At 51.9% G+C, this 24084-nt stretch overlaps 1 protein-coding gene across 1 annotated transcript in view; it reads right to left on the bottom strand.

Annotated features, from left to right (window-relative positions):
* The window catches only part of VPS13C (vacuolar protein sorting 13 homolog C), a 2873871-nt gene that overhangs the window by 590354 nt on the left and 2259433 nt on the right, over positions 1–24084 (bottom strand). The window contains exon 69 of the mRNA XM_085648297.1: positions 22473–22542. Within this exon, the coding sequence (XP_085504423.1) occupies positions 22473–22542 (70 nt within the window). The remainder of the gene's footprint in view (positions 1–22472; positions 22543–24084) is intronic.

Genomic DNA, 24084 nt, shown 5'->3' with positions numbered 1-24084 from the left:
GCATGGAGGTGGAGGCTGGACAGGTTCGGGTGGAGGACCGTCCCCTGCTGCTGCGACAGAAGATCCTCCCGAAGGGGCAGACGTATCGGAGGATCGGTCAACATACTGAGTAGCTCGGGATACCAGTACCTTCGTGCCCAATCCGGAGCCACCAAGATGACTTGGGCCCGGCCGCGCCTGATCTTCTTCAGCACTCTGGGCAGAAGTGGTATAGGCGGAAAGGCGTACAACAGACCGCAACTCCACTCGCGACGAAAAGCGTCGCTGAGCGAGTGCCGCCTTGGAAATTCCAACGCGCAGAACTGCTGACATTGCACGTTCTCGTCGGTGGCGAATAGATCTAACCAAGGCTCTCCCCACTGCTGAAAGAGACCTTGCGCCACCTCGGAGTTCAGACGCCATTCGTGATCCATCATGCACCTGCGGCTGAGTTCGTCCGCTCTGGCGTTCAGAGAGCCCGCCAGATGTTGAACCACCAGGGTGATGCCCTGGTGTTCCAGCCATGTCCAGAGGCGCAGAGCCTCCTGACAAAGGGTCCACGACCCCACCCCGCCCTGTTTGTTGCAATACCACATGGCGGTGGTGTTGTCCGTGAACACCTGCACGACACTTCCCCGGACAGAGGGAAGGAAGGCTTTCAGTGCAAGTCGGATCGCTCTCAGCTCCAACAAGTTGATGTGGAGGCGAGACTCCGCCGGAGACCAGAGGCCTCTGATCTCCGCCTCTCCCATATGGCCACCCCATCCCAGGAGGGACGCATCCGTCACTACGACATGCTCCGGTAGGGGTAGGGAGAGGCTCTTGCCCGTGACCCAATCGCGGTCCGTGAGCCACCACTGCAACTGCTGTGCAGTGCCCTCCGAGATCAAGACATGGTCGGACAGGTTGCCGTGATGCTGGGCCCACTGAAACTTCAAGTCCCACTGCAGAGCTAGCATGCGCCGCCTGGCGTGATGCACTAGTAGGATGCAGGAGGCCATCAGCCCCAGAAGCCGCAACACTAGCCTGACCGAAACCCAGGATAGAGGCCGAAAGATGGGAATGAGGGCCTGGATATCCCGGACCCGTTGTTCCGGTGGATGAACCCGGAACTGCGCCGAATCGAGAACCGCTCCGATGAAAGGAGCTTCTGAGAGGGGCTCAGGTGTGACTTCGGCACGGTGATGGAAAACCCCAGCAAATGCAGGAGATCCGCCGTAGTCTGGAGGTGGGAGACGACTGCTTGGGGCGAGGCCGCCTTCAAAAACCAGTCGTCGAGATAGGGGAAGACTGGAACCCCTGATCTGCGCAGATGAGCTAGGACCACCGCCATCACTTTCGTGAACACCCGAGGGGCACTGGTAAGACCGAAGGGGAGCACGGTGAACGGAAAGTGCTCCTGACCCACCGTGAACCGCAGGTAACGCCGGTGGGCCGGCAGGACGGGGATGTGGAAATATGCGTCCTGCAAGTCCAACGCTACCATCCAGTCTCCAGGGTCGAGGGCAGCTAGAACCTGAACCAAAGTCAACATTTTGAACCGTTCCTTCCGGAGGAAGGCATTGACGTTCTGGAAGTCCAAGATAGGGCGTAGGCCCCCTTTGCCCTTCTTGGGAACCAGAAAGTAGTGGGAATAACAACCACGACCTACTTCTGGGCTCGGAACGCGCTCAACGGCCCCCTTGGCCAAGATGGCCGAAACTTCCTTGTGGAGAAGATTCAAATGATCCCCCGAGATACGGTGGTGCTGCGGTGGCATGGCTGGAGGGGTCGTGTCGAAGGGGAGGGAGTAGCCCCTTCGGACGATTTGCAGCACCCACCTGTCCGACGTGATGGAACGCCAATGGAGCAGGTAATGGCGAACTCTGCCGCCCACTGGCGTGGAATGGGCCTGAAAGCTCAGACTAGGAAGGCTTTGAGGCGGATGCTGCCGGGCTGGATGTGGACTGACCGCGTCGTCCTCCAGTACCACCTCGGCGGAAACCACGTCCGTGACCGCGCGCAGGCTGGTTCTGCGGCCGGTGGCTAGGCGGGCGTGAGGAGGTGCCCCTTCCTTGGCCACGAAAGGAGCGAAAAGTGGAAGTTTGTGGCCGCGGGGCCGAGAGGCCCAAGGACGTGGCCGTAGCCCGGGAGTCCTTGAAGCGAGCCAGCGCACTGTCCGCTTTCTCACCAAAAAGGCGAGCGCCATCAAAAGGCATGTCCATGAGGGTGCTCTGGACATCCCCTGAAAAGGACGTGGACCGCAGCCAGGCGTGACGTCGAAGCGCCACCGTGGTAGAAATCGCCCTACCCAGCGAGTCCGTAGTGTCGAGTCCACATCGGATTGCATGGCACGCTGCATCTCTCCCATCAGCCAGGGCCGAGGAAAGCCGCGCCCGGGCCACCTCCGGGCACAGTGGCAGCACATCCTCCACCGCATCCCACAGAGAGTGGGGATAACGGTCCAAGAGACAGGCGGTGTTCAAAGACCGCAGGCCCAAACTGAGCGAAGAGAACAGCTTCTTGCCAAACTGTTCCAGTCTCTTGGAATCCCGGTCCGGAGGAGCGGACGGGAAGGAGGATTGGGATGTAGAGGCCTGGATAACCAGACTCTTGGGGGTGGGGTGTTGGGACAGGAAACTGGGGTCGCCCGGAGCAGGGCGGTGGCGCCTGGCAACGTTCCTATCCACAGGAGGGACTGTGGAGGGCTTGGACCAGGTGCCCTGCAGAACGTCAGTGAGGGCCTCATTGAATGGCAGCAGAGGCTCAGTGGAGCATGCGGCAGACTGAAGCACCTCAGTGAGGATGTTAGTCCTCACAGCCACGGCAGGCAGCTCAAGCCCTAGGGCTTCGGCCGCCTTGCGCAGCACCACAGAAAAAGCTGCACCCTCCTCCGAAGCCACAGTCGGAGGAGAGATGAATCCAGTGTCCGGTGAGGTATCCAGAACACTGGCCTCCCCCAGTTCATCTGCCCAGTCCTGTGCAAGTTGGCTCTGAAGGGCCATAGGGTCATCAGACCCCTCCCAGTCACCCCCGTCATCCGATTCCTGGTAAACAGGAGGAATGATCGGAGCCGGTCGATAGACAATATGTGTCTCTAGCGGCATCGGATGCGGCGTCGGGCGGCGCCGCAGCGGCGTCAGGACCGGACAGGGGCTGAACCGAGGATCGACGTCGACCGGAGCCGGCGTCGGGGGTGGTATCGGTGTCGGCGGAGGAGGCGTAACGAGGTCGACCAGCGTCGACGGGGGCTCAGGCTCGGGCCCCTCGGGGACCTGCGGCGTCGGGGCCGGAGCCTCCAACGGCGCCGGGGCCGGAGCCGCCGGCATGCGAGGTTGCCCAGTCGAGTCCGCGGGGCCCGAAGGAGCGCCAGCGGGCGTCGACGGCGGGGCCAGGTTCCTCATGGCCGAGAGTAAGGCATTGACCTCCGCCGGCGTCGCGTCAGTCCCAGGGACCGTCGGGTATGGGGACGTGCGCGGCGCCTGCGGCTCCTGCCGAGCCACGGGGGTGGAACCACCCGGACCCTCGGCCGAGTCGCGCGACCGGCGAGGGGAGTCCGAAGAGCGGTGTCACTTCCTGGACTTCTTGGAGTGCCTCGACTTGCCCGAAGACTTCGAGCCAGACGAGTGACGATGTCGAGGGCGGCTCCGCGACCGATCCTTGGACCTCCTCCTGGACCGGGATGGAGAGCGACGCGGAGCCGAGTGGCGAAGCTCGAGAAGCTTGCGGGACTGCTCCCGCCTAGCTTTCGAGGTCAGGGCCATACAATCTGAGCACGACGCCGCGTCGTGGTCGAGGCCCAAGCAGTACAGGCACCGGCGGTGATGATCGGTCACCGACATCAGTCGGTGACAGTCGTCGCAGGCCTTGAAACCAGGCATCCTACCGGCACCAGAGTCGAGAATTGACCAAAAAGAGTCAAAAAAGTTAGTCAAAAATTGACTAAAGGGGTAGCTCTCCCGGATCTGCGCTTACTGGCGCAGAAAAAAGAAGAACTGATGTCAGCGCGCGAGGGCGGCGTCTAAGTACTCCGGTGACGTCATCCCGGCGCACGACGCCGACGACAGACGCGGAGCCGCAGACGATGCCTAGCGACGCGCAAGGGGTATTGCTGACGAAAAATCTTCCGGATCCAGTCTGACGCCTGGGGATATTCTAAGGTGAGGAATCTAACTAACGTGTTTCTTTCAGATACTATTGCACTAAGGTCTATTTGGTGAAAATAATAGACATTATTTAAACTCTACCAGCATAAACACCACCACCTATACAATACCACCAGCACCAACACATCATCTCCAATAAATAGCCACAATAATGCCACTAATATGACCACCAACAGTACTAATAACACCAACAACAATATACCACCAACAAGGAAGATCCATGGCATAGATAGTCTACCACTCTGAGTTTTACAGGCTGGCTCCTGTCCTTTTTTTGGACAAACGCTGAATGGTGGCAGAAGAAGCCTACTGAGATGGCTATGTGCCAAATATAATGAGGGAAGCCCTGATCAGCACAATTCCTAATGAGGAAAAAATCGCAGAGGAGATAGGATTGACTGCCTTTTCTCTATGATCAGCACTGGTACTAAAATATTAGTAAACTATTGGCCTAGAGACTAACAAAAGTTATGTCACTTTTGGTAAACGAAGACCAAACAGGGTTTATACTGCATGGAAGTACTTTTTTCAACCTTCGTAGGTTGGCACATGTATTACACCACTTATGCACCATTGATGGAGACTAAGTGGTGGCCTCACTGGACCATGAAAATGTTTTCAACAGTCGGGTGGGAATATCCATATTTATGCCTTGAGCAACATGAATTTTGCACCCAATATTCTGCGTTACATGACTATTATATATACCCAACCTGAAGCTAGACTAAAACAAGGATGCTGGTGTCATCTAAGTGGGAGTTGGGGTGGGGTACATGTCAGGGATGCCCCTTGTCACCCCTACTGTTTACCTTGGCCACGGAGCCACTGCTGTGGCTGGAGATGACAGACAAGGAGCATACGTATAGGTCTTATAACCCATATTGTGTTGATATATGCAGATGACACCTTAGGGAGCAGTGAGATCGGTCCCATAAATGCTACATGGAGAAATGTAAACACATTTCTGGCCTAGCTACATACTGGACGAAATGAACAAGTTGCTTACCTTCAGTAACGCTTTTTCTGGTGGATACAGTATCTGCCTGTGGATTCCTCACCTTGTGAATATCCCCTGCGCCAGCAACATTCGGAAACTTTTGTAGCAGTCCACGTCGATGAGGTCGAAGACGACGTCACAGAGACACGGCTCCGCTCACGACTCCGCTGACATCACCGGCTCCATAAGAAGACCTCGTCGGCGTGATGACGTCAGTTCCGACCTTTTTTCCGTGCCTTCGAGGCATACGGACAGACTGACAGCACTATATACACAGTATACACAGTACATAATATATAAATCAACACACACAGTGTGGAGAATAAGTAGAAAGGCAAAAGAAATAACACAATGCCTTTGACAGTAACAAAACACATTTTGAAACACCATTAATAGAACTGCAGGTATAGAAGGATGGACAATGGGGAGGCGGGCGGGTCAGTGAGGAATCCACAGACAGATTCTGTATCCACCAGAAAAAGCGCTACCGAAGGTAAGTAACTTGTTCTTCTGATGGATACATCTGCCAGTGGATTCCTCACCTTGTGAATAGATTCCCACAGCAGTCCCCACTCCCGGAGGAGTGTGTCCACCCTTCTATACCAGAAAGTCCTGAAGGACAGAACAAGCAAAGTGTCCGTCCCTCCTCACCTCGGTGTCCAAGCAATAATGTTTTGCGAAGGTGTGAAGGGAGGCCCAAGTTGCCGCCCTAGAAATGTCCTCCACAGGAACGCCCCTAGACAAAGCAGAAGTGGAAGACTTTGCTCTAGTGGAATGAGCCCTTAAACCCTCTGGAGGCTCCTTACCAGCCAAAGAGTAGCAAATCTTGATGCACAAGACAATCCATCTGGAAAGGGTGCGCTTGTGCACCGCTCGACCTTTCCTGTAGCCAACAAAGCCCACGAAGAGCTGGTCATCAACTCTGAACTCTTTAGTCCTGACCAGATAGAAGCTCACCGCCCTCTTAGGGTCCAAGCGGTGAAATCTCTCCTCCTCCTTGGAAGGGTGAGGGGGAGGATAGAAAGAAGGAAGGGTAATGGACTGCCCCAGATGGAAGGGAGTTACCACCTTAGGCAGAAATGCAGCCCTGGTCCTGAGTACCATTCTTTCAGCATGAGTGGTCAAAAACGGGGGGTTTAAACTTAGAGCTTGAAGCTCACTTACCCTCCTTGCTGAGGTGATTGCAATGAGAAAAACCGTCTTAAAAGACAACAGTCTCAAGGGACACTTGTGCAAGGGCTCGAAGGGAGAACCCATAAGGTAAGTCAAGACAAGGTTTAAGTCCCATTGAGGAACAATAAAGGGAGTAGGAGGAAACCGGTTTGTGAGGCCCTTAAGAAAACGAAGAACAATAGGTGATTTGAATAATGACGGCTGATCCAGCAAGCAAAGGAAAGCCGACAAAGCCGATAAGTATCCTTTTACAGTAGCCACAGCAAAGCCTTGCTGAGCAAGAGAAAGGGCAAACTGCAGAATGTCAGATAAACGAGCCTTCAAAGGATCAATTGACTTCTCCCCACACCAGATAACAAATTTAGACCACCTATAGGAATAGATAGATTTGGTGGAATGACGTCTGGCAGACAAAATTACATCTACCACATCAGGTGGGAGAGAAAAAGAGTTCAGGTTGCCCCGTTCAATCTCCAGGCATGAAGGTGTAAGCTCTGGAGGTGGGGGTGAAGAACTTGCCCCTCCGATTGGGAGAGGAGGTCTGCTCTGAGAGGGAGACGGAGCGGAGGGCACGAGGAGAGGTGGAGAAGATCTGAATACCACACCCTTCTTGGCCAATCCGGGGCGATCAATATGACTTGGGCCCGGTCTTGGTGAATCGTCCTCAGAACCCGAGGAATCAAGGGTATGGGAGGAAACGCGTAAAGGAGTCGTGAACTCCAACCCAACTGAAAGGCGTCCCCCAACACTCCCTGCATCGGATACTGGAGACTGCAGAATGACGGGCAGTGAGCATTCTCGTGAGTGGCAAACAGGTCCACCCGAGGAGTTCCATGTGAGAAGTTGGCCTGATATATGATGTCACTAGTTCTAGTGTACACCTTGTATCAGTCCAAACAACCCTTATGGTGATTGGTTGTAAAGTCAACCTTATAGACCAGCTATCCTAGTGGTAGCATGGACAAGAGCAGTCTTAGGCTAAACTCTGTATGGCATGTGAAGCCAGCTGTTATACCATTATAATCCCTTGAATACCAAATGAAAGGACACCACACCAGGTATATATAAAATTAGAATGTATTTATTCTAACATATACCCTCAGCACTCTTTATGAGTTCAGAGGTCTAAGTACAAACAATTTCTTAAGTAGCATACGTTAAGTTACACAGGAAAATACAGTTAGACCCAGGGGCCACGCAAACCATATACTAAGAAAGTGGTATAAGTACCACGTCAAGAACAGGGAGTAGGCCTAGGGAATTGCTGGGGCTACACTACCCTACCAATAGTTAGGAAGTCGGAGTACTCGCGTTACCTCACCCACAGGAGACGGGTGCATAGGTGTGAAGATGTGTCGGGTGTCGTCGCTGGATCCTATGGATGCCTGAAGAACAGATGCTGGCAGGCGGCCAGGAGGATGATGTCCGGTGGATCCAAGGATGGATCTTGAAGGAAGAACACCTGCAAGCAGAGGGGACAAAGTCTGGGTCACTAGCCAGTGACCGTGTGGAACCAGGAAGGAACCAGGCGATGTCGTGCAGAACACAGGTGATGTCTTGAAGCTTGTCTCTGCAGCTGCGTGGACCAGGAGGCGTCGAGGACAACCAGAACCAGGGTACGAGTTGTCCCACGAAGGATATTGCTGCTGGCGGAGTCGACGTCCCGATTGGAGTCAACAAGCCTTGGCAAAGGCAACCCACGCGGAATGGGAAATTCGCTTCAGGTGCCGACCAGGAAGGTCTGAGGTGCTTCTCTTTCACAGGGAAGCAAGGGCCAGTCTGGAGGAGCCAAACCAGTGGTGAAAAGTCAAGGGTTCATCGTCACTGAGGCTACTAGCCAATGGGCAAGCAACCAGACAGACGCGTCGATCAGGAAAATGCAGAAGGGCCCCACGCAGAACTCGTGGAGTGTGGAGGGCTGATCTTCGGTGCAGATGGTGCTCGGGGTTGGGGCTTCTCAATCCCCAGAACACAACTTCGAGGATGCCTCAGAAGCTGCGCTGGAAGCTACTCGCCAATTTTCCCAGGTAGCTGGTCGCACGTCTCTCGTCGCCTCCACGGATCTCAGCTTGGCTGTGGATGTGGATAAGGGTCAGAGAAGTCTGGAGGTCAAGGCGCTGGTCGGGCTCTGCAGTCGGTTCCTCGTAGAATTTAGGCAAAGCAAATGGCAGGTCGCTTGTTGGTGCCTGTTTGCACAGGGTGGCCACTCCTTGGCCACAAGGGAGATTCTTCAGTCTTCTTGTCGTCGAATGTTGAAGGTCCAGAGTTTCGTGTCTAGTTTCAGTTCAGGATAATCCAAAATCCTAGGGACTCAGCTCCCACTCTTATACTAATCTGGGGGCCTGGGTTACCTGCTAGGTCCCTCCTATGGGTGGGACCAGGGAGGGGGGTAGTTACAACCCCCTTCCCTTTGTCCAGTTTCGCGCCAGGACTGGGGCTGGAGTGCCCCAGCACCGGTTTGAACCAGACTATGCATGGGACACCTTGTGTGCCCCAGGCAGTGTCTCGTTTCTTTCATCCCTCCCTGCCCCAATACACTAAGCCCTGTCTAGGGTGGTGCTAGCACCTCCCAAGGCAGGAAACCTATTGTCCAAGCCTCCCTCGCTGGAAGGACTCCCAGCAGCAGGAGGTCAGACTTGTGTCCGTGGCAGCAGCATCCATTTTGTGATGCTGGGGCTCTGGTTAACTTTAACCGGGTAGTAGGTCTTCAACATGTCTTCTCCCTCTAGAAGGGGGGAATACTATCCTCATCGCCAGAAATGGTGTGGAGGTAGTATTACAAATTGTTAGACACCTTACACGACATGTTTTGATAAAGCCAAACCATAGTTACCATAACCGCTAGGATTATAAGGCACTTTAAGAGTATATGGTAGGTGATATCATAGAACAGCTATAAGGACATGGTTCCGAAAGCTGCAGACAGGCTCAGCTCATGCTAGAGCACCATCTCACATGTTACCAAGCACTCTGCCTCCAGGATTGTTAAGGCCTGCCATAGGAGTGGCTGAAAGGTTACCCATGTGTCTATATATAAGGTAGGTATAGGAATACTATACCTAAGCAAGGGGTGATTACACGACCATGCCACAGCTGAGTGATCAGCCAGTTGTGTCATGATGGGAGGCCAGCCAGGGGTGGCATAATACATGCTTCAGCCCCTGGTAGGCCTAGGGTACACCATGCCCTGGGTACCTAAGGTACACTGTACAGGGCCCTATAAGGTGATCCTTACCAATTGGGTTATGTACCTAAAGTACATAGTATGAATTTAGAGAGAGAACAGCTGGGCCTGATTAGCAGGCCCACAGCCACATCTAAGTCGAAAACCAGTGAAGCAAAAGCAAAAAGTGGGGGTGACCATAGGAAGCAGACCCTACTCCTACATTTCCCACGTCCGAAAGACGTGACGAACCACCTCTGGATGGAGCCTCCACTCGTGGTCGGCGGAGAACTGCCGACTGAGACTGTCTGCACGCACGTTCAGCACCCCGGCCAGATGATTTGCCATCAGACAAATCTGATGGACCTGAGCCCAGGACCAGAGACGCAGGGCCTCTCTGCAGAGACAAAGAGACCCCACTCCTCCCTGCTTGTTGATATACCACATCGCTGTAGTGTTGTCCGTCAGGACTTGAACAGACAGATCACGAAGGGAAGGGAGGAAGTCCTTGAGTGCTAAACGAATCACCCGCAATTCCAGAAGGTTGATGTGAAGCAACCTTTCCTCTGGAGACTAAAGACCCTTGATCTCCTGATTCCCCAGATGCGCACCCCACCCTAAAGTGGATGCATCCTTTATCACTGTGGCCACCGATGGAGGTAGATGGAAGGGCTTTCCTTGGGACAGATTGCCCTCCACACTCCACCAAGACAGATCCGCCGCAGCTTCTCTGGAGATCCTCACAGACTCCCTGAGATCTCCTTTGTGCTGATACCACTGGAGCGCCCTCATGTGCCAGTGTGCATGGTTGACCAACAGAATGCAGGAAGCAAACAGACCGAGCAGGCGAAGGACCTTCAGGACTGGAACGACCGCTCCATTGCAAAATAAAGGAATCATTTCCTGTATGTCGAAAATCCTTTAAGGAGGAGGGAATGCTCGACACACAGTAGTGTCCAGTACCGCACCTATGAACAGGTTGCGCTGAGAGGGCACCAGGTGAGATTTGGGCACGTTTATCGAGAAACCCAATTTGAACAACAGCTGAGTTGTGTCCTGCAGATGATGTAGCACCTTCTCTGGCGACTCCGCTTTGATCAGCCAGTCGTCCAGATAGGGGAAAACGGAAATCCCCGACCTTCTGAGATGGGCTGCCACCACTGCCATCACCTTCGTGAAGACTCGGGGTGCAGTAGTAAGACCAAACGGAAGGACCGCAAACTGATAATGTTGCGATCCTACCGTAAACCGGAGATACTTCCTGTGCGACTTCAGGATGGGGATGTGGAAATGCGCATCCTGCAATTTGATCGACACCACCCAGTCCTCCTGATTCAGCACTTGAAGAACCTGCGCAAGAGTGAGCATCTTGAACTTCTCTTGCTTCAGATAAAGATTCAAGATCCTGAGGTCCAATATCGGACGCAATCTGACGTCCTTTTTCGGAATCAGGAAATACCGGGAGTAGCATCCCTGACCCCTCTACTGCTCTGGAACCACCTCTATCGCACCTTTCTGTAGTAACTTCAGGACTTCCTCCTGTAGGAGAAGACGGTGGTTCTCTGAGCAAGCCCCTTGTCAAGGAGGGTAATTTGGAGGGAATTCCCGAAAGGGAAGGGCGTACCCATTTTCTACAAGATCTAGAACCCAAAGATCTGTAGTTACAGATTCCCAATCTTGTAGAAAATGGGTAAGCCGGCCCCCCCACAGGACCAACATGATCCAGAATGGCGGATCTAGGGCTGCTTTGCGGTGCAAGGAGGGGCGGAAGAGGAAGAGGAAGAGGAGGAGAGTTGACAGCCACGTGAGCGACCCCTGATTCTACCTCTGTATCCTTTAGACAAAGAGCCTTGTTGCTGCTGCTGCTGGGTCTGCCTGTAGGAACGAAAGGTTGCCCCCTCCAAAACCTCTGCATCTTTTACACGTCCCCCATGACTGGGATTGAAGACCCAGAGACTTTGCCGTAGCCTTGCTCTCCTTAAAACGTTTAAGAGCAGCGTCTGCCTTTTTGCCAAATAAACCAGATCCATCAAATGTCAAGTCCAACAGAGTCGACTGTACATCCGGGGAAAACTCCGAAGACTTCAGTCACGCACCCCTCCTGGTGGCAAGAGAAGACCCCATGACCATTGCCACTGAATCCGCCGTGTTCTGCCCACTTTGGATCACCTGGCGTGCTGTTGCCTGGGCATCCGTTAAGATCTCATTAAAACCAACCCTATCATCCTCAGATAGTTTTGGTGCCAGTTTCTTAGCAGAGTCCATGAGCGCATGAATAAAGCATCCCAAAAGGCAAGTGGCATTTGTTGATTTTAGTGCCATGCTGGCCGACAAAAAGACCTTTTTGGCCAACTGGTCCAGCTTTTTAGCCTCTCTGTCCCCCGGAACCTGAGGAAAAGCACCCTTGGATTTTCCTGAACAAGCAGCCTGAACCACCAGGCTCTCAGGCGATGGATGTGATGTCAAGAACTCAGGGTCCCCTGGAGCTGCCCAATACCTCCTAGCAACCGTCTTAGAGACTGCGGGAGCAGGAAAAGGCTTACGCCACACCTCCAACACAGGGTCAATAATGGCCTCATTAAAAGGCAACAACGGCTCCGAAACTGCAGTAGGAGAATGCAACACTTCAGTCAGAATGTTTGATTTGAACTCAGTAGTTGGCAACTGAAGATCCAGCAGTTCCGCAGCCTTCCTGATGACTGCATGATATGGAGCCACATCCTTTGAGGGTTCATCGGAAGGTGGAGTAATTTCCCACTCAGGAGACAAATCCAGTCCACTAGCCTCTTTAAGCTCCTCAAACACCTCGTCAGACTCCACCAGCTCTCCTTCTTCTGCGTCTTCTAGAAGGTACCTTCGCTCATCAACCACTCTCTGAGCCTCCCTTCTGGACCGAATCTGCACAAGCGGCGTCGGCGGCGCCGTGTTCGAATCCGCCGGTGCCGGCGTCGAACATGGATCCGCAGGAGCAGCCGGCGTCGAACGAGGTTGAGCCGGTAGATGCCAAGACGGCGTCGCTGGAAAAAATGGCATGAAAGGGGCTTGCGGATAGACTTGCGGCACCCCCAAATTGAATGCCATTGGACCCATCGGACCCGCAGGTGCACCAGTGGTGTACATGGCTCTCGAAAATACCCCATAAATAGCATTTAAATAATGCGAGGGGTCCTGACCTGGTCCAGGGAACGCAGGGTACTGGTCAGGCATCACCGGACTCGGGCCAACCGGCGCCGACGGTGGAATAAGCGGCGTCGCAGGCTCACCCGGTACTTGAAGTTCCTCAACCGGGGCCGGAGACGGAGCCGGAGATGAAACCAGAGCCGGAGATGGAACCGGCGTCGGAGATGGAACCGGAGCCGGAGAAGTAGCCGGAGCCGGTGAAGCCACTGGAGAAGAAGGACCAGGAGGCGAAACTGGAATGGGTGAAGGAGACACAGAGTCCTTTCGGCGTCGAGTTGGTGACTTCGACTTCGGAGCCAAACTCTTGTCAGAGTGATGTCGAGAAGAATGCCTCCTCTTCTTCTTGTGCCTCTTGGATCGTGAAGCATTCCCCGAAGCCGACTTCGACGCCGACCTCGACCTCGATCGTGACCTCGACCTCGTCCCCGACTTCCTTCTTCCTCTCTTCTCCTTTTTCATCCTAGCGATGAAGAGTTTCGCCTCCCTTTCTTTTAGAGCCTTGGAGCTCATCTTGCGACAGCAAGAACAACCATCCACATCGTGGTCGGATGACAAACACCACACACAGTAGTCATGTGGATCCGTGATCGACATGTGTTTGCCACATTCATGACAGGGCTTGAAGCCAGACTTCTTTGTCGACATATTTCTCGAAAGAGAAACAGAGAAACCCAAAAAATACACAAAGTAACAGTAAAGCTACCAACAGCGATTCCCGAAATCCATTGGCGTCGACGGCACGGAAAAAAGGGAACTGAAGTCATCACGCCGACGAGGTCTTCTTATGGAGCCGGTGACGTCAGCGGAGTCGCGTGCGGAGCCGTGTCTCTGTGACGTCGTCTTCGACCTCATCGGCATGGACTGCTACAAAAGTTTCCGAATGCTGCTGGCGCAGGGGATATTCACAAGGTGAGGAATCTACTGGCAGATGTATCCATCAGAACATGACTGTTTGCTATGGGTGCTCTGGCCAGCAGACCACAAGGGGGACTTCCAGACTTGGGAATGAGGTGATAACCAACATCCATTGAATATTTGGGTATACATAGCTCGCATACACAGGCGGAGGACATTGACTTACATATTGAGAGGATTCTTCTGATGCTAAACTTTTCCCCACCTCTCTGGCAGCCTTGATACTGTCCCTTATGAATAGGGTAGTCCACAATAAACTTATTATACTCCCTACATGCATATAAGCATTTCAGGGTAGGATGAGCCCCAGCCCCTGATCTATCTTCCATAGAATTGATACTTTACTTACTGAACTGTTGTAGGATGGTGCATCATGTAGAATGGGAGAAAACTTGGCACTTCCAAATTTTGAGTATTACTATCTCGCTTCTCAGCTGCAGCACCTTCCACTGTGAATGGATAAGACCCCTAATAGGAAATGAACACTACTGCTGGGTTGTTGTCCTCTGGATGGATTGGGTACAGCGCATTTAGTTCTGAGATGAGAGACTCAGATAGTACCATACCTAGAGATTTAATGTCTCAGATTTGGGAAAGGTTTTGCAAATATGTGGTAAATGACCTCACTTTATGTCCACTATCGAAATAAGGACACACCAGTTTTTCTGTAAATTAAAGCGAATTGGAGAAACAGAGGCTGGATGAAGGAGGTTTCCGGGAGTTAGAGTACTTATATGAAGGAGAAACATTTATCACATTTAAAGAGGCCAAAAACAAAGTCCTGATTGGTCCGGGTCAATGTGTAACGTTTGCCAAAGTGGCATGAAGGTGTAGGGGTGGTTTTCAGGGATGCACCTCCATTTACACTGAATAGCACTGTGGGACTTTAGGGAGGGGGGAAGACGCGTTACCTTGTTTTATAAAGCCATGTTGTATTATTGGGTGCACAAATCCCTGACATTGTTAACATGATGGGAACAAAATACTAATAGTCTGTTTGCTGACCCAGACTGGAACGGGGAACTTGTCAAGGGGGTACCAAGTAATGCCATGTTTCACATGATCCAGTTGAACAAGTTACTTCCCTTCGGTAACGATATATCTGTAAGAAACATAGGTTAGTTATAGATTCCCTACATTAGAATTACCCCGAGGCATCAGACTGGATACGGATAATTTTTATGTCAGCAGTACCCCTGCACGTCGAAAGGCGGCGTCGGTCGGCTCCGCGTTAGTTGGTGGCGTTGTTGTCACCGGGATGGCGTTGCAGTAGCTACTTAGACACCGCCCTCGCATGCTGACGTCAGTTCTTTTACACAACATTCCATGCCAGAAGCGCAGAGCCATGCAAGACACTGACCACTGGTGCACAAAACTAGGGCCCTGAAAGGAATCCCCTGACCCTAGAAGTCAGTTTGCAGAATGGGGAGGATGGGTGGGGGGTAAGTAATCTATAACTAACCTATGTTTCTTACAGATATATCATTACCGAAGGTAAGTAACTTGTTCGTCTGAAAGAAACAGTTAGTTATAGATTCCTTACCCTAGAATAGATACAACAGCAATACCAACCTTGGACATGGGTCTGCGAACCAAGTTCACACCAGAAAGTCCTGGAGAACCGAACGTCCAAAGGAGCCGTCTCTCCGGACTTGGCTGTCCAGGCAGTAGTGTTATGTGGACGTGTGCAGAAATGCCCACCTAGCTGCCTGACAGATGTCATTGAGAGGGACTCCTCGTCCCAAAGCAGTAGTAGCTGCCACCGCCCTGGTGGAATGGGCGCACAGCCCGGCTGGAGGCTCCTTCTTTGCCAAGAAATAGCAAGCCTTAATGCACAAAATGACCCACCTAGATATGGTCTGTTTGTGCACGGACCAACCTTTCTTGGTGCCCACGTACCACACAAAGAGCTGGTCATCCACCTGGAATTGTTTGGTGCAATCCAAATAAAAGGAAAGAGACCGTTTTGGATCCAGACGGTGGAGCCTCTCTTCTTCTTTTGAAGGATGCAGAGGCGTAAAGAAGGTGGGCAAAGTGATGGTTTGGCCAATGTGGAAAGAAGTAACCATCTTAGGAAGAAAGGAAGGTCTGGTTCATAGTACAATCTTGTCCAGAAAGGAGGTTTTGAAGAAAGAGCCTGGCGCTCACTCATCCTGCGAGCAGAGGTGATGGCAACCAGAAAAGCAGTCTTTAAGGTAAGAAGATGAAGAGGACAATTATGAAGTGGCTCAAAGGGAGCGCACATAAAGTAAGTCAGAACCAAGTTCAAGTCCCACTGAGGCATTACGAAGGGAATAGGAGGAAAAAGATGAGTAATGCCCTTGAGGAAGCGATTTACAACAGGGGACTTGAAAAGAGAGGGCTGATCAGGAAGCCTAAGAAAGGCTGAAATGGCCGAGAGGCAGCATTTAAGAGTGCCCAGAGCAGAGCCCTGAACGAAGGAACAAGAGAGCCTCAGAAAGAGGGGCAGAAAGGGGATCCACAGCCTTTGCTGCACACCATGCCGCAAATTTGTTCTATCTACAGGCGTATAAAGTCTTAGTGGAGGGAAGCCTGGCTGCCAAGATAACATCACAGACTTCGGGAGGCAAGTCAAACGACGTCAACTGCCGCCGCTCAATCTCCACGCAAGGAGGTGGAGGCTGGATAGGTTCGGGTGGAGGACTGTCCCCTGCTGCTGCGACAGAAGATCCTCCCAAAGAGGCAGTCTGATAGGAGGATCGATGGCCATTTGTAGCAGCTCGGGATACCAGACTCTTTGTGCCAAATCCAGAGCCACAAGAATGAATTGGGCCCGGTTGCGCTTGATCTTCTTCAGCACTCGGGGCAGAAGTGGTATAGGGGGAAAGGCGTATAGAAGACCACAACTCTGGTGAACGTCCTGGATAATATTCGAATGCGAGCAGACAGGGGACATCGGCAACTTTAATATTGCTAGACCTGTCAGCCGCTTTTGATATGGTCAATCACACCATTCTTCTTACAAGGCTGGAAACTCTGGGTGTGACAGGTGTGGCACTGAGCTGGATGCGCTCTTATCTATCTGATAGATGGCAGGCAGTGGCGCTCCCCCCGTATCAATCGGATTTTCTCAAAAATGAACATGGGGTACCTCAGGGGTCTTCAATCAGCCCCATACTGTTTAACGCATATATGCGGCCACTTTTGGGCATCATTAAAACTCATAACATCAAACGTGCATGCTAGAATTGGTGAATTGGCTAAGGGACAACTCGCTTCAATTTAACAGTGAGAAAACAGAGATTTTGCACTGTAAGGTGGGTGGTGTCCCTTTAGGACTACCAGCTGATTTTTGGCCCATACCCACAGATGTCCCTCTGGTACCAGTGAGCACAGTACGCAATCTGGGGGTCAGTTTCAATGAGAGGTTGAATTTGGAATCCCATGTTAACAAGCTGGTGGGAGGCTGTTATACTCTTATCCGGAAAGTGCTACCATTGCTGCCAGTCCAGGCAAGAATCATGGTAGTAAGGAGCATTATTTTGAGTCGACTGGATTACTGCAATGCCCTGCTCTTGGAATCTCCGGGACATCTGATTGCTAGACTCCAGAGTATCGAGGCGGCAGGAGCAAAGCTTACTCTGACCCGGGCACGCCGCTCCTCGACGACCCAAACGCTGGCAGAGCTGCACTGGCTTCCAGTGACTCGAAGGATTTTGTTTAAATCTCTATGTATAGTGTTTAAGGCACTTCATGGACAGGGGCCTAAATCGCTTTAAGGCAGATTCAACTGGTATGAACCTGTACGTAATCTTCGCTCATCTTCTGCTAGTCTTGTTAGGATTCCCAGGATAGAGAAAGTAACTATGGGGGGGGAAGAGCGTTTGGCGTGGTGGCTGCCCGCCTTTGGAACCGTCTTCCTTTGGAAATTAGGAGAATACAGGACCTAATGACGTTCCGTAAGAAAGTCAAGATGTGGCTCTTTCCCAAAGTATGATTCTCTGCCCCTGTTCTGTAACTTCCATATCAACTTCCTTTTCCCACTGTCATAGCGCCAGGATACCCGAAGGGTTACAGTGCGCTCTATAAATGTTAAAAATAAATAAATGAATAAACTCCACTCGCTAAGAAAAACAGCGCCTTGCGAGTGCCGGCTTGGAAATTCCAACATGCAGATTTGCTGACACTATGCGCTCTCTTCGGTGGCGAATAGATCTAACCAAGGCTCTCCCCACTGCTGAAAGAGATCTTGCACCACCTCCGAGTGAACATGCCATTCGTGATCCATCATGCACCTGCGGCTGAGTTTGTCCGCCCTGGTGTTCAGGGAACCTGCAAGGTGTTGAACCACCAGGGATATGCCCTGATGTTCCAGCCTCTTGACATAGGGTCCATGACCCCACCCCGCCCTGTTTGTTGCAGTACCACATGGGGTGGTGTTGTTCATGTACACCTGCACTACTCTTCCCCGGACAGAGGAAAGGAAATCTTTTAGTGCAAGACGGATCACCCGAAGCTCCAGAAGGTTGATGTGGAGCCCAGACTCCGCCAGAGACCAGATGCCTCAGATTTCCGCCTCCTCCATGTGACCGCCCCATACCAGAAGTGATTCATCGGTCACCACTGTGAATTCTGGTTGGAGAAGGGAGAGGGACCTGCCATCAACCCAATCCTGGTTCGTTAGCCACCATTGCAATTTGTGTGCAGTGCGGGACGCAATCGGACAGGTTCCCCTGATGTTGAGCCCACTGGAACTTCAGGCCCCACTGCAGAACCCGCATATGCCACCTGGCATGGTCCACCAGCAGGATGTAGTATGCCATCAGGCCCAGTAGCCAGGGGGTCATCCTGACCGAAACCCGGGATAGAGGCTGAAAGATCAGAATCATAGCCCGAATATCCCGGACTCACTGTTAGGGGGGGTATACCTGAAACTGCGTCATGTCCAGAACCGCTCTGATGAAGAGGAGCTTCTGAGAGGGAGTCAGGTGCAACTTCGGCACGTTGATGGAGAACCCCAGAGAGTGCAGGAGGTATGCCATAGTCTGGTGGTGGGAGACAACAGCCTGGAGCGAGCCCGCCTTCACTAGCCAGTCATAGAGATAGGGGAAGACTGGAACCCCTGGTCTGCACAGATGAGCGCCGACTACTGCCATCACTTTCGTGAACACCCGATGGGTGCTGGTAAGGCAAAAGGGGAGCACGGTAAACTGAAAGTGCTTGTGGCCTACCATGAACCGCAGGTAATGCCAGTGGGCCAGCAGGATGAGGATGTGAAAATAAGCATCCTGCAAGTCCAACGCCACCATCCAGTCTCCAGGGTTGAGGGCAGACAGGACCTGAGCTAGCATCAACATATTGAACTTCTCCAGGAAACGGTTGACGTTCCTGAGATCCAAGATAGGACGCAGGCCTTATTCCTTCTTGGGCACCAGAAAGTAGTGCAAATAGCAACTACGACCTACTTCTGGGACAAGAACTCGCTCGATGGCTCCCTTGGCCCAAGAGTGCCAAAACTTCCTGTTGGAGAAGGGCCAGATGATCCTCCGTCATGCAATGGTACTGAGGTGGCATGGATGGAGGGGTAGTTTCGAAGGGGAGGGAGTAGCCCCTTCGGACTATTGCAAAACCCACCTGTCCAACGTGATGGTGCACCAGTGGGGAAGGTGATGGTGAATCCTGACTCCCATTGGCAATTGGTGGCCCAGAAAGGTCGGACTAGGAGGGTTTGGAGGCTGCTGCAGAGGGGGCTGTGGTGGACTGGTCCACCCGCTGGCCCCCAGAACCACAGCGGTGGATCCCATGTCTGCGGCTGCGCAGGGGCTGAACAACTTGGCTAGCCTGTGGATCTGGGCAGGACGTGGCAGGGCACCCCTTCCATAGCCACGAAAGGGGCAAAAAGCAGCGTGCCCATGGCGGGTGCCCAAGGGCCTGGCCGCAGTCTGAGAGTCCTTAAAGCGTTCCAGCGCGTTATCTGCCTTGTCGCTGAATAGGCGATGGCCATCAAAGGGCATATCCATAAGAGTGGATTGGACATCCCGGAAAAACCAGTCTACCTCAACCAGGAGTAGCGTCGAAGGGCTACGGACATGGAAATCTTCCTACCTAGTGAGTCAGCGGTATCCTGCCCACAACGGATGGCAAACTTTGCTGCATCTCTCCCTTCGGCAACTGCAAGGGAGAGTATGGCCCGGGCCTTCTCAGGGCACTGGGGCAGCACTTGCACCACCGTATCCCACACGGAGTGGGTGTAATGGCCCAACAGACATGTGGTGTTTACAAACCGCAGTCCCAAACTGAAGGAAGAAATCATCTTCGCAAGATGGTCCAGCTTTTTGGATTTCCTATCAGGTGGTGCGTTAGGGAATACGCCTTTGGAGGTGGAGGCTTGGACCATCAAGCTCTCAGGGCTCGGGTATTGGGAGAGGAAAGTGGAGTTGCCCAGGGCTGAGCGGTGGTGTTGGGCAATGATCCTATCCACAGGAGCCCATGTATGGGGCCTGGACCAGTTGTCCAAAAGGATGTCGGTGAGGGCTTCATTAAATGGTAGCAGGGGCTCCGAAGTGCTCGCTGCCAGTTGCAGCACCTCTGCCAGGAGGTTAGTCCTGACTGCCACCATAGGTAGCTTGAGAGCCTCGGACGTACAACACAACACCACGCTGTAAGACGCTCCCTTCTCCGTAGCCAGGGTAGGAGGAGACAACATGCGAAGGTCTGGTGATGTATCCAGACCACTGGCTTTCCCCAGTTCCTCTCTTCAGTCCGGTTCATAACCCAACTGGTCAGTTAAAGGGTCTCCAGACCCCTTCCAGTCCTTCTCACCCTCCTCTGGCTGCCAATCTGGTTTCAAAGAGCCAGGGTGGAACAAGGGCACAAAAGTACCCGTCGGCACCGGTTCCGGCGTTGTCCGGCTCTGTGTCTACCTCGAGGTGGAGACCGGGGTCGACGCCGGCTGGGGAAACAACCGGCATCGGCTGCAGATGTGGTGCCGGTGGATTCGGCACCGGGGGAGGTGTAATTAAGTCGACCGGCGCAGATCCGGCGTTGTCTGGCTCTGTGTCTACCTCGAGGTGGAGGCCGGGGTCGACGCCGGCTGGGGACACAATCAGCGTCGGCTGCAGATGTGGTGCCGGTGGATTCGGCACCGGGGAGGTGTAATTAGGTCATCCGTTCGAGGATCCGGATCCAGGCCTGGATCCAAGTGGACCCTGCGGTGCCAGGGCCGGAACTGCCCGCGTCGAAGCACCAGGGCCCCCACCGAGTCCACGGGGCCTAAAGGCACACTAGCAGAGTCGGACTGACCAAAGATGGCATGCATCGCTTCATAAAATTGGCGAAGCTGGGCAGGGGTAATCCGGGTCCCGGGAAGGGAGGAAAACTTGGAGTCGACCTTTTGGGCTCTGCACGCGGAGCCACGGGAGGGGCACCAGCCGCATCCCTCATCGCATCTGCCGACCAACAGGGAGAATTCGAAGAGCGACGATGCTTCTTTGACTACTTCTTGTGCTTTGACTTACCTGAGGAGTGCGAAGAATTGGAAGAAAACTAGTGGTGGTACCTCGAATGGCTTGGAGCCGACTGCCGGGCCTCAAGAAGCTTTTGGGACTGCTCCCGCAAAGACTTCGGATTCATGGTACCACAGTCGGAGCACGACTTGGGATCGTGGTCGCACTCCAAGGAGAAGAGGCACACACGGTGCGGATCCGTCACCGACATCAGTCGGCTACAGGAGCCGCAGGCCTTGAATCCGGGCATCCCTCATGCACCAGGAGCCAAAGACTCAAAATCTGTGTCAACAAAAGTAGACAAAAAGTCAGTCAAAAAGTGACAGGAGGTAGCGCTCTCTCCGGATCTGTGCTGGCTCACAAGGAAAAAGAAAGAGCTGACGTCAGCACGTGAGGGCTGCGTCTAAGTAGCTGCCGCGACATCATCCCGCAGACCAAGATGCCAACGGCGAACGCGGAGCCGACCGACGCCACATTTCAACACGCAGGGGTACTGCTGATGAAAAAATTCTCTGGATCCAGTCTGACCCCACCACCAGAGTACCAATACCAATACCACTACCAATACCAATACCACAAGACCACCAGCACAACCACTAATCCCACCGCAATCAGTGCCACTACCAAACATACCACTGCCACAAATATAAATATCACCACCTAAACCACCACCACCCAATACCATACTACAAGCCAGCGGCAGCTCCTTGTCCAAGGCGAAGGAGTGTCGCTCCATTACTTCTGAGCAATGAAACAAAGGAAAAATAAAATGATAATAACATGATGTTATTATCATTTTATTTTTCTCTATGGGATCGAGCGGGCTGGACTTCTCTCACAGTGCAGGAGGAGTAGTGGTATATGCACCTTAAGTCATGTGCCCTTAGCATGTTCTTCAGTGGGCTGTAATGCACAGCCTGGATGGAGATCATGCACAGGCTCGCACTCCCCGTCTGAGTGCCAAACCAGGGTGCTCAGACCAATCAGAACGCTGCTGTCATGGTGACAGCAGTGTCGTGATTGGCTTAGGGGAGCCTCGGTGCTTCCTGCTTCCAGGAGCGAGGAAGAGCAGAGGACAATGAGAAGCGTGCGGCGTGAACAGGTAAGTGATCTTTATTTTAATTTCTCAGCCCTCCCCGCTACGCAACCCCCGTTCCGCAGCAGCCGCCACTGCCACCAGCATTACTATCAAGCTTGCCATGGCTTTAATGTTCTCTTGTGGGAAAACGTTATTGTGCATGCTTGTATTTATCATGCAGTGTGGCATTAAACCAAGACTTATTGGCTTTCTGGAAGCTTATTTAATTTATGTCCTGCGCTCAACCCACTGCCAATTCAAGCCCCTAAGAACTGGCAGCATGCCATGCTCATTCATACAAACAGAACCAATGTTACAGATTCGTGCTGTACCGTTGAATGATTTATAATTAGTAGTGTGGTGTGTCTGTACTTACTTAAACTGCATCACTTTACTGTACTCATTAAATCGTGTAATAATGCTGACATCGATAAACGGCTTTGGCTCTACAAACAAAAAGAGTAAAGATTACATTAATTCAAATGCATGACTAAAATTCTGCTGAAGGATTCGCAATTATCATTGAAAGCCGTTGCGGAAAACAGATTAGACATTATGCTCATGGAATTTCTTCAATTTCTAACCATAGCTTTTAAGATATACAGAATTCATTTTACTCACAATAAGCATTGGCAAAGTCAATAGTTCTGCCTTTACACAGAAATAAAGGGCATTTTAATAGGTGGACGACCGTTATGTGTACACGGATGAACAAGTCAGCAGATGTTGGAATGGAGTGGGTGGGTGAAAGTGATTGGGTCAGTCCATTTGATTGGATAAATGTGAGTTGGAATATTTAATCAAACTTTAGTGCTAGATACAAACTGGACATTGAAAGACATCACAGTTGTAAACACAAGTGCAATGTTACTTCATGTTGAGAGGCTTAGCTACATGAAGGAGAGACTGTCTTTTGAAAGACAGTGGTATATGGTGGAAGTAACAAGTTTTTTTTTTTCAAATGTGTTATTATTGCAAACAGTAATGATTTTTCAGGAAACACTGCTTAATTAATTATAATGGGTGCAGATGGTTGTAATGCTTTATAAATAGGCTTTCCTGTTTTCAGTTTCTATGTTTGCTAAATTCTGGTGGGGTTTTTTCAGTTTTTTCAATACCTTAAAAAAACAGTGAAAGACGCACAATTGATGGACGGAATGCAGAACAAATCAAAACATTCACCCCCAGTCAAGAGATCTGGGTTAAATCCATCATTCTTTTGCTCACCATGCCACCCCAGGTTAGACCTGGCTATATACAAATCAGTCTTGACCCTGTGCCTCATGGGAACAGTCCAGCCCGAACTGCCAAGCCAGGTCCTCCCCGGACCGGAAACAAGCATCCTAGGACCGGTTTCGGGGTTTCTCTGTACTGGGGTGAATGTGTGACATTGTTCTGCATTCTGTCCATCAACTGTTTTTGCATTTGTCACCTCGAGTGGGAAGGGTATGCCCAGATGTGGGTCCCTTGCTCTTCATGCCACTGGAAACAAGCTATCCTGGCTGAAGAGGGGTGAAACCCCGAAACCGGTCCTAGGATGCTTGTTTCCAGTCCAGGGAGGACCTGTCTTGACAGTTCGGGCTGGACTGTTCCCATGAGGCACAGGGTCAAGACTGATCTGCATATGGCTGGGTTCAAACTGGAACGGCATGGTGAGCAAAAAAAGATGGATTTAGGCCCAGATCTCTGTACTGGGGTGAATGTATGACATTGTTCTGCATTCTGTCTGTCAACTGTTGCTATTAAAAAACAGTGGTTACACATTTTCTCACCAATAAAAACGACAGAAACAGTTTTTTTCCGGTGTTTATGGAATGTTTTGCTTTTAATTATTGCTTGCTTTTTGCACTGACAGTGCATGTGTATAGATAACGTGTGTACAGGGTATATGAGGTCCAAATACATTTTTACAAATCAAACTTTTTGTAGTACACCATACAATACTTCTTTAGTGATAGTAAATCGTTGGTCATACACGCTCTCTCTTT

This window comes from Triturus cristatus, chromosome 3_2, assembly GCF_964204655.1.
Source record: "Triturus cristatus chromosome 3_2, aTriCri1.1, whole genome shotgun sequence".
Taxonomy (NCBI): domain Eukaryota; kingdom Metazoa; phylum Chordata; class Amphibia; order Caudata; family Salamandridae; genus Triturus; species Triturus cristatus.
Note: the sequence above shows the minus strand (reverse complement) of the source record. Positions and strands in the feature narration are given on the sequence as shown.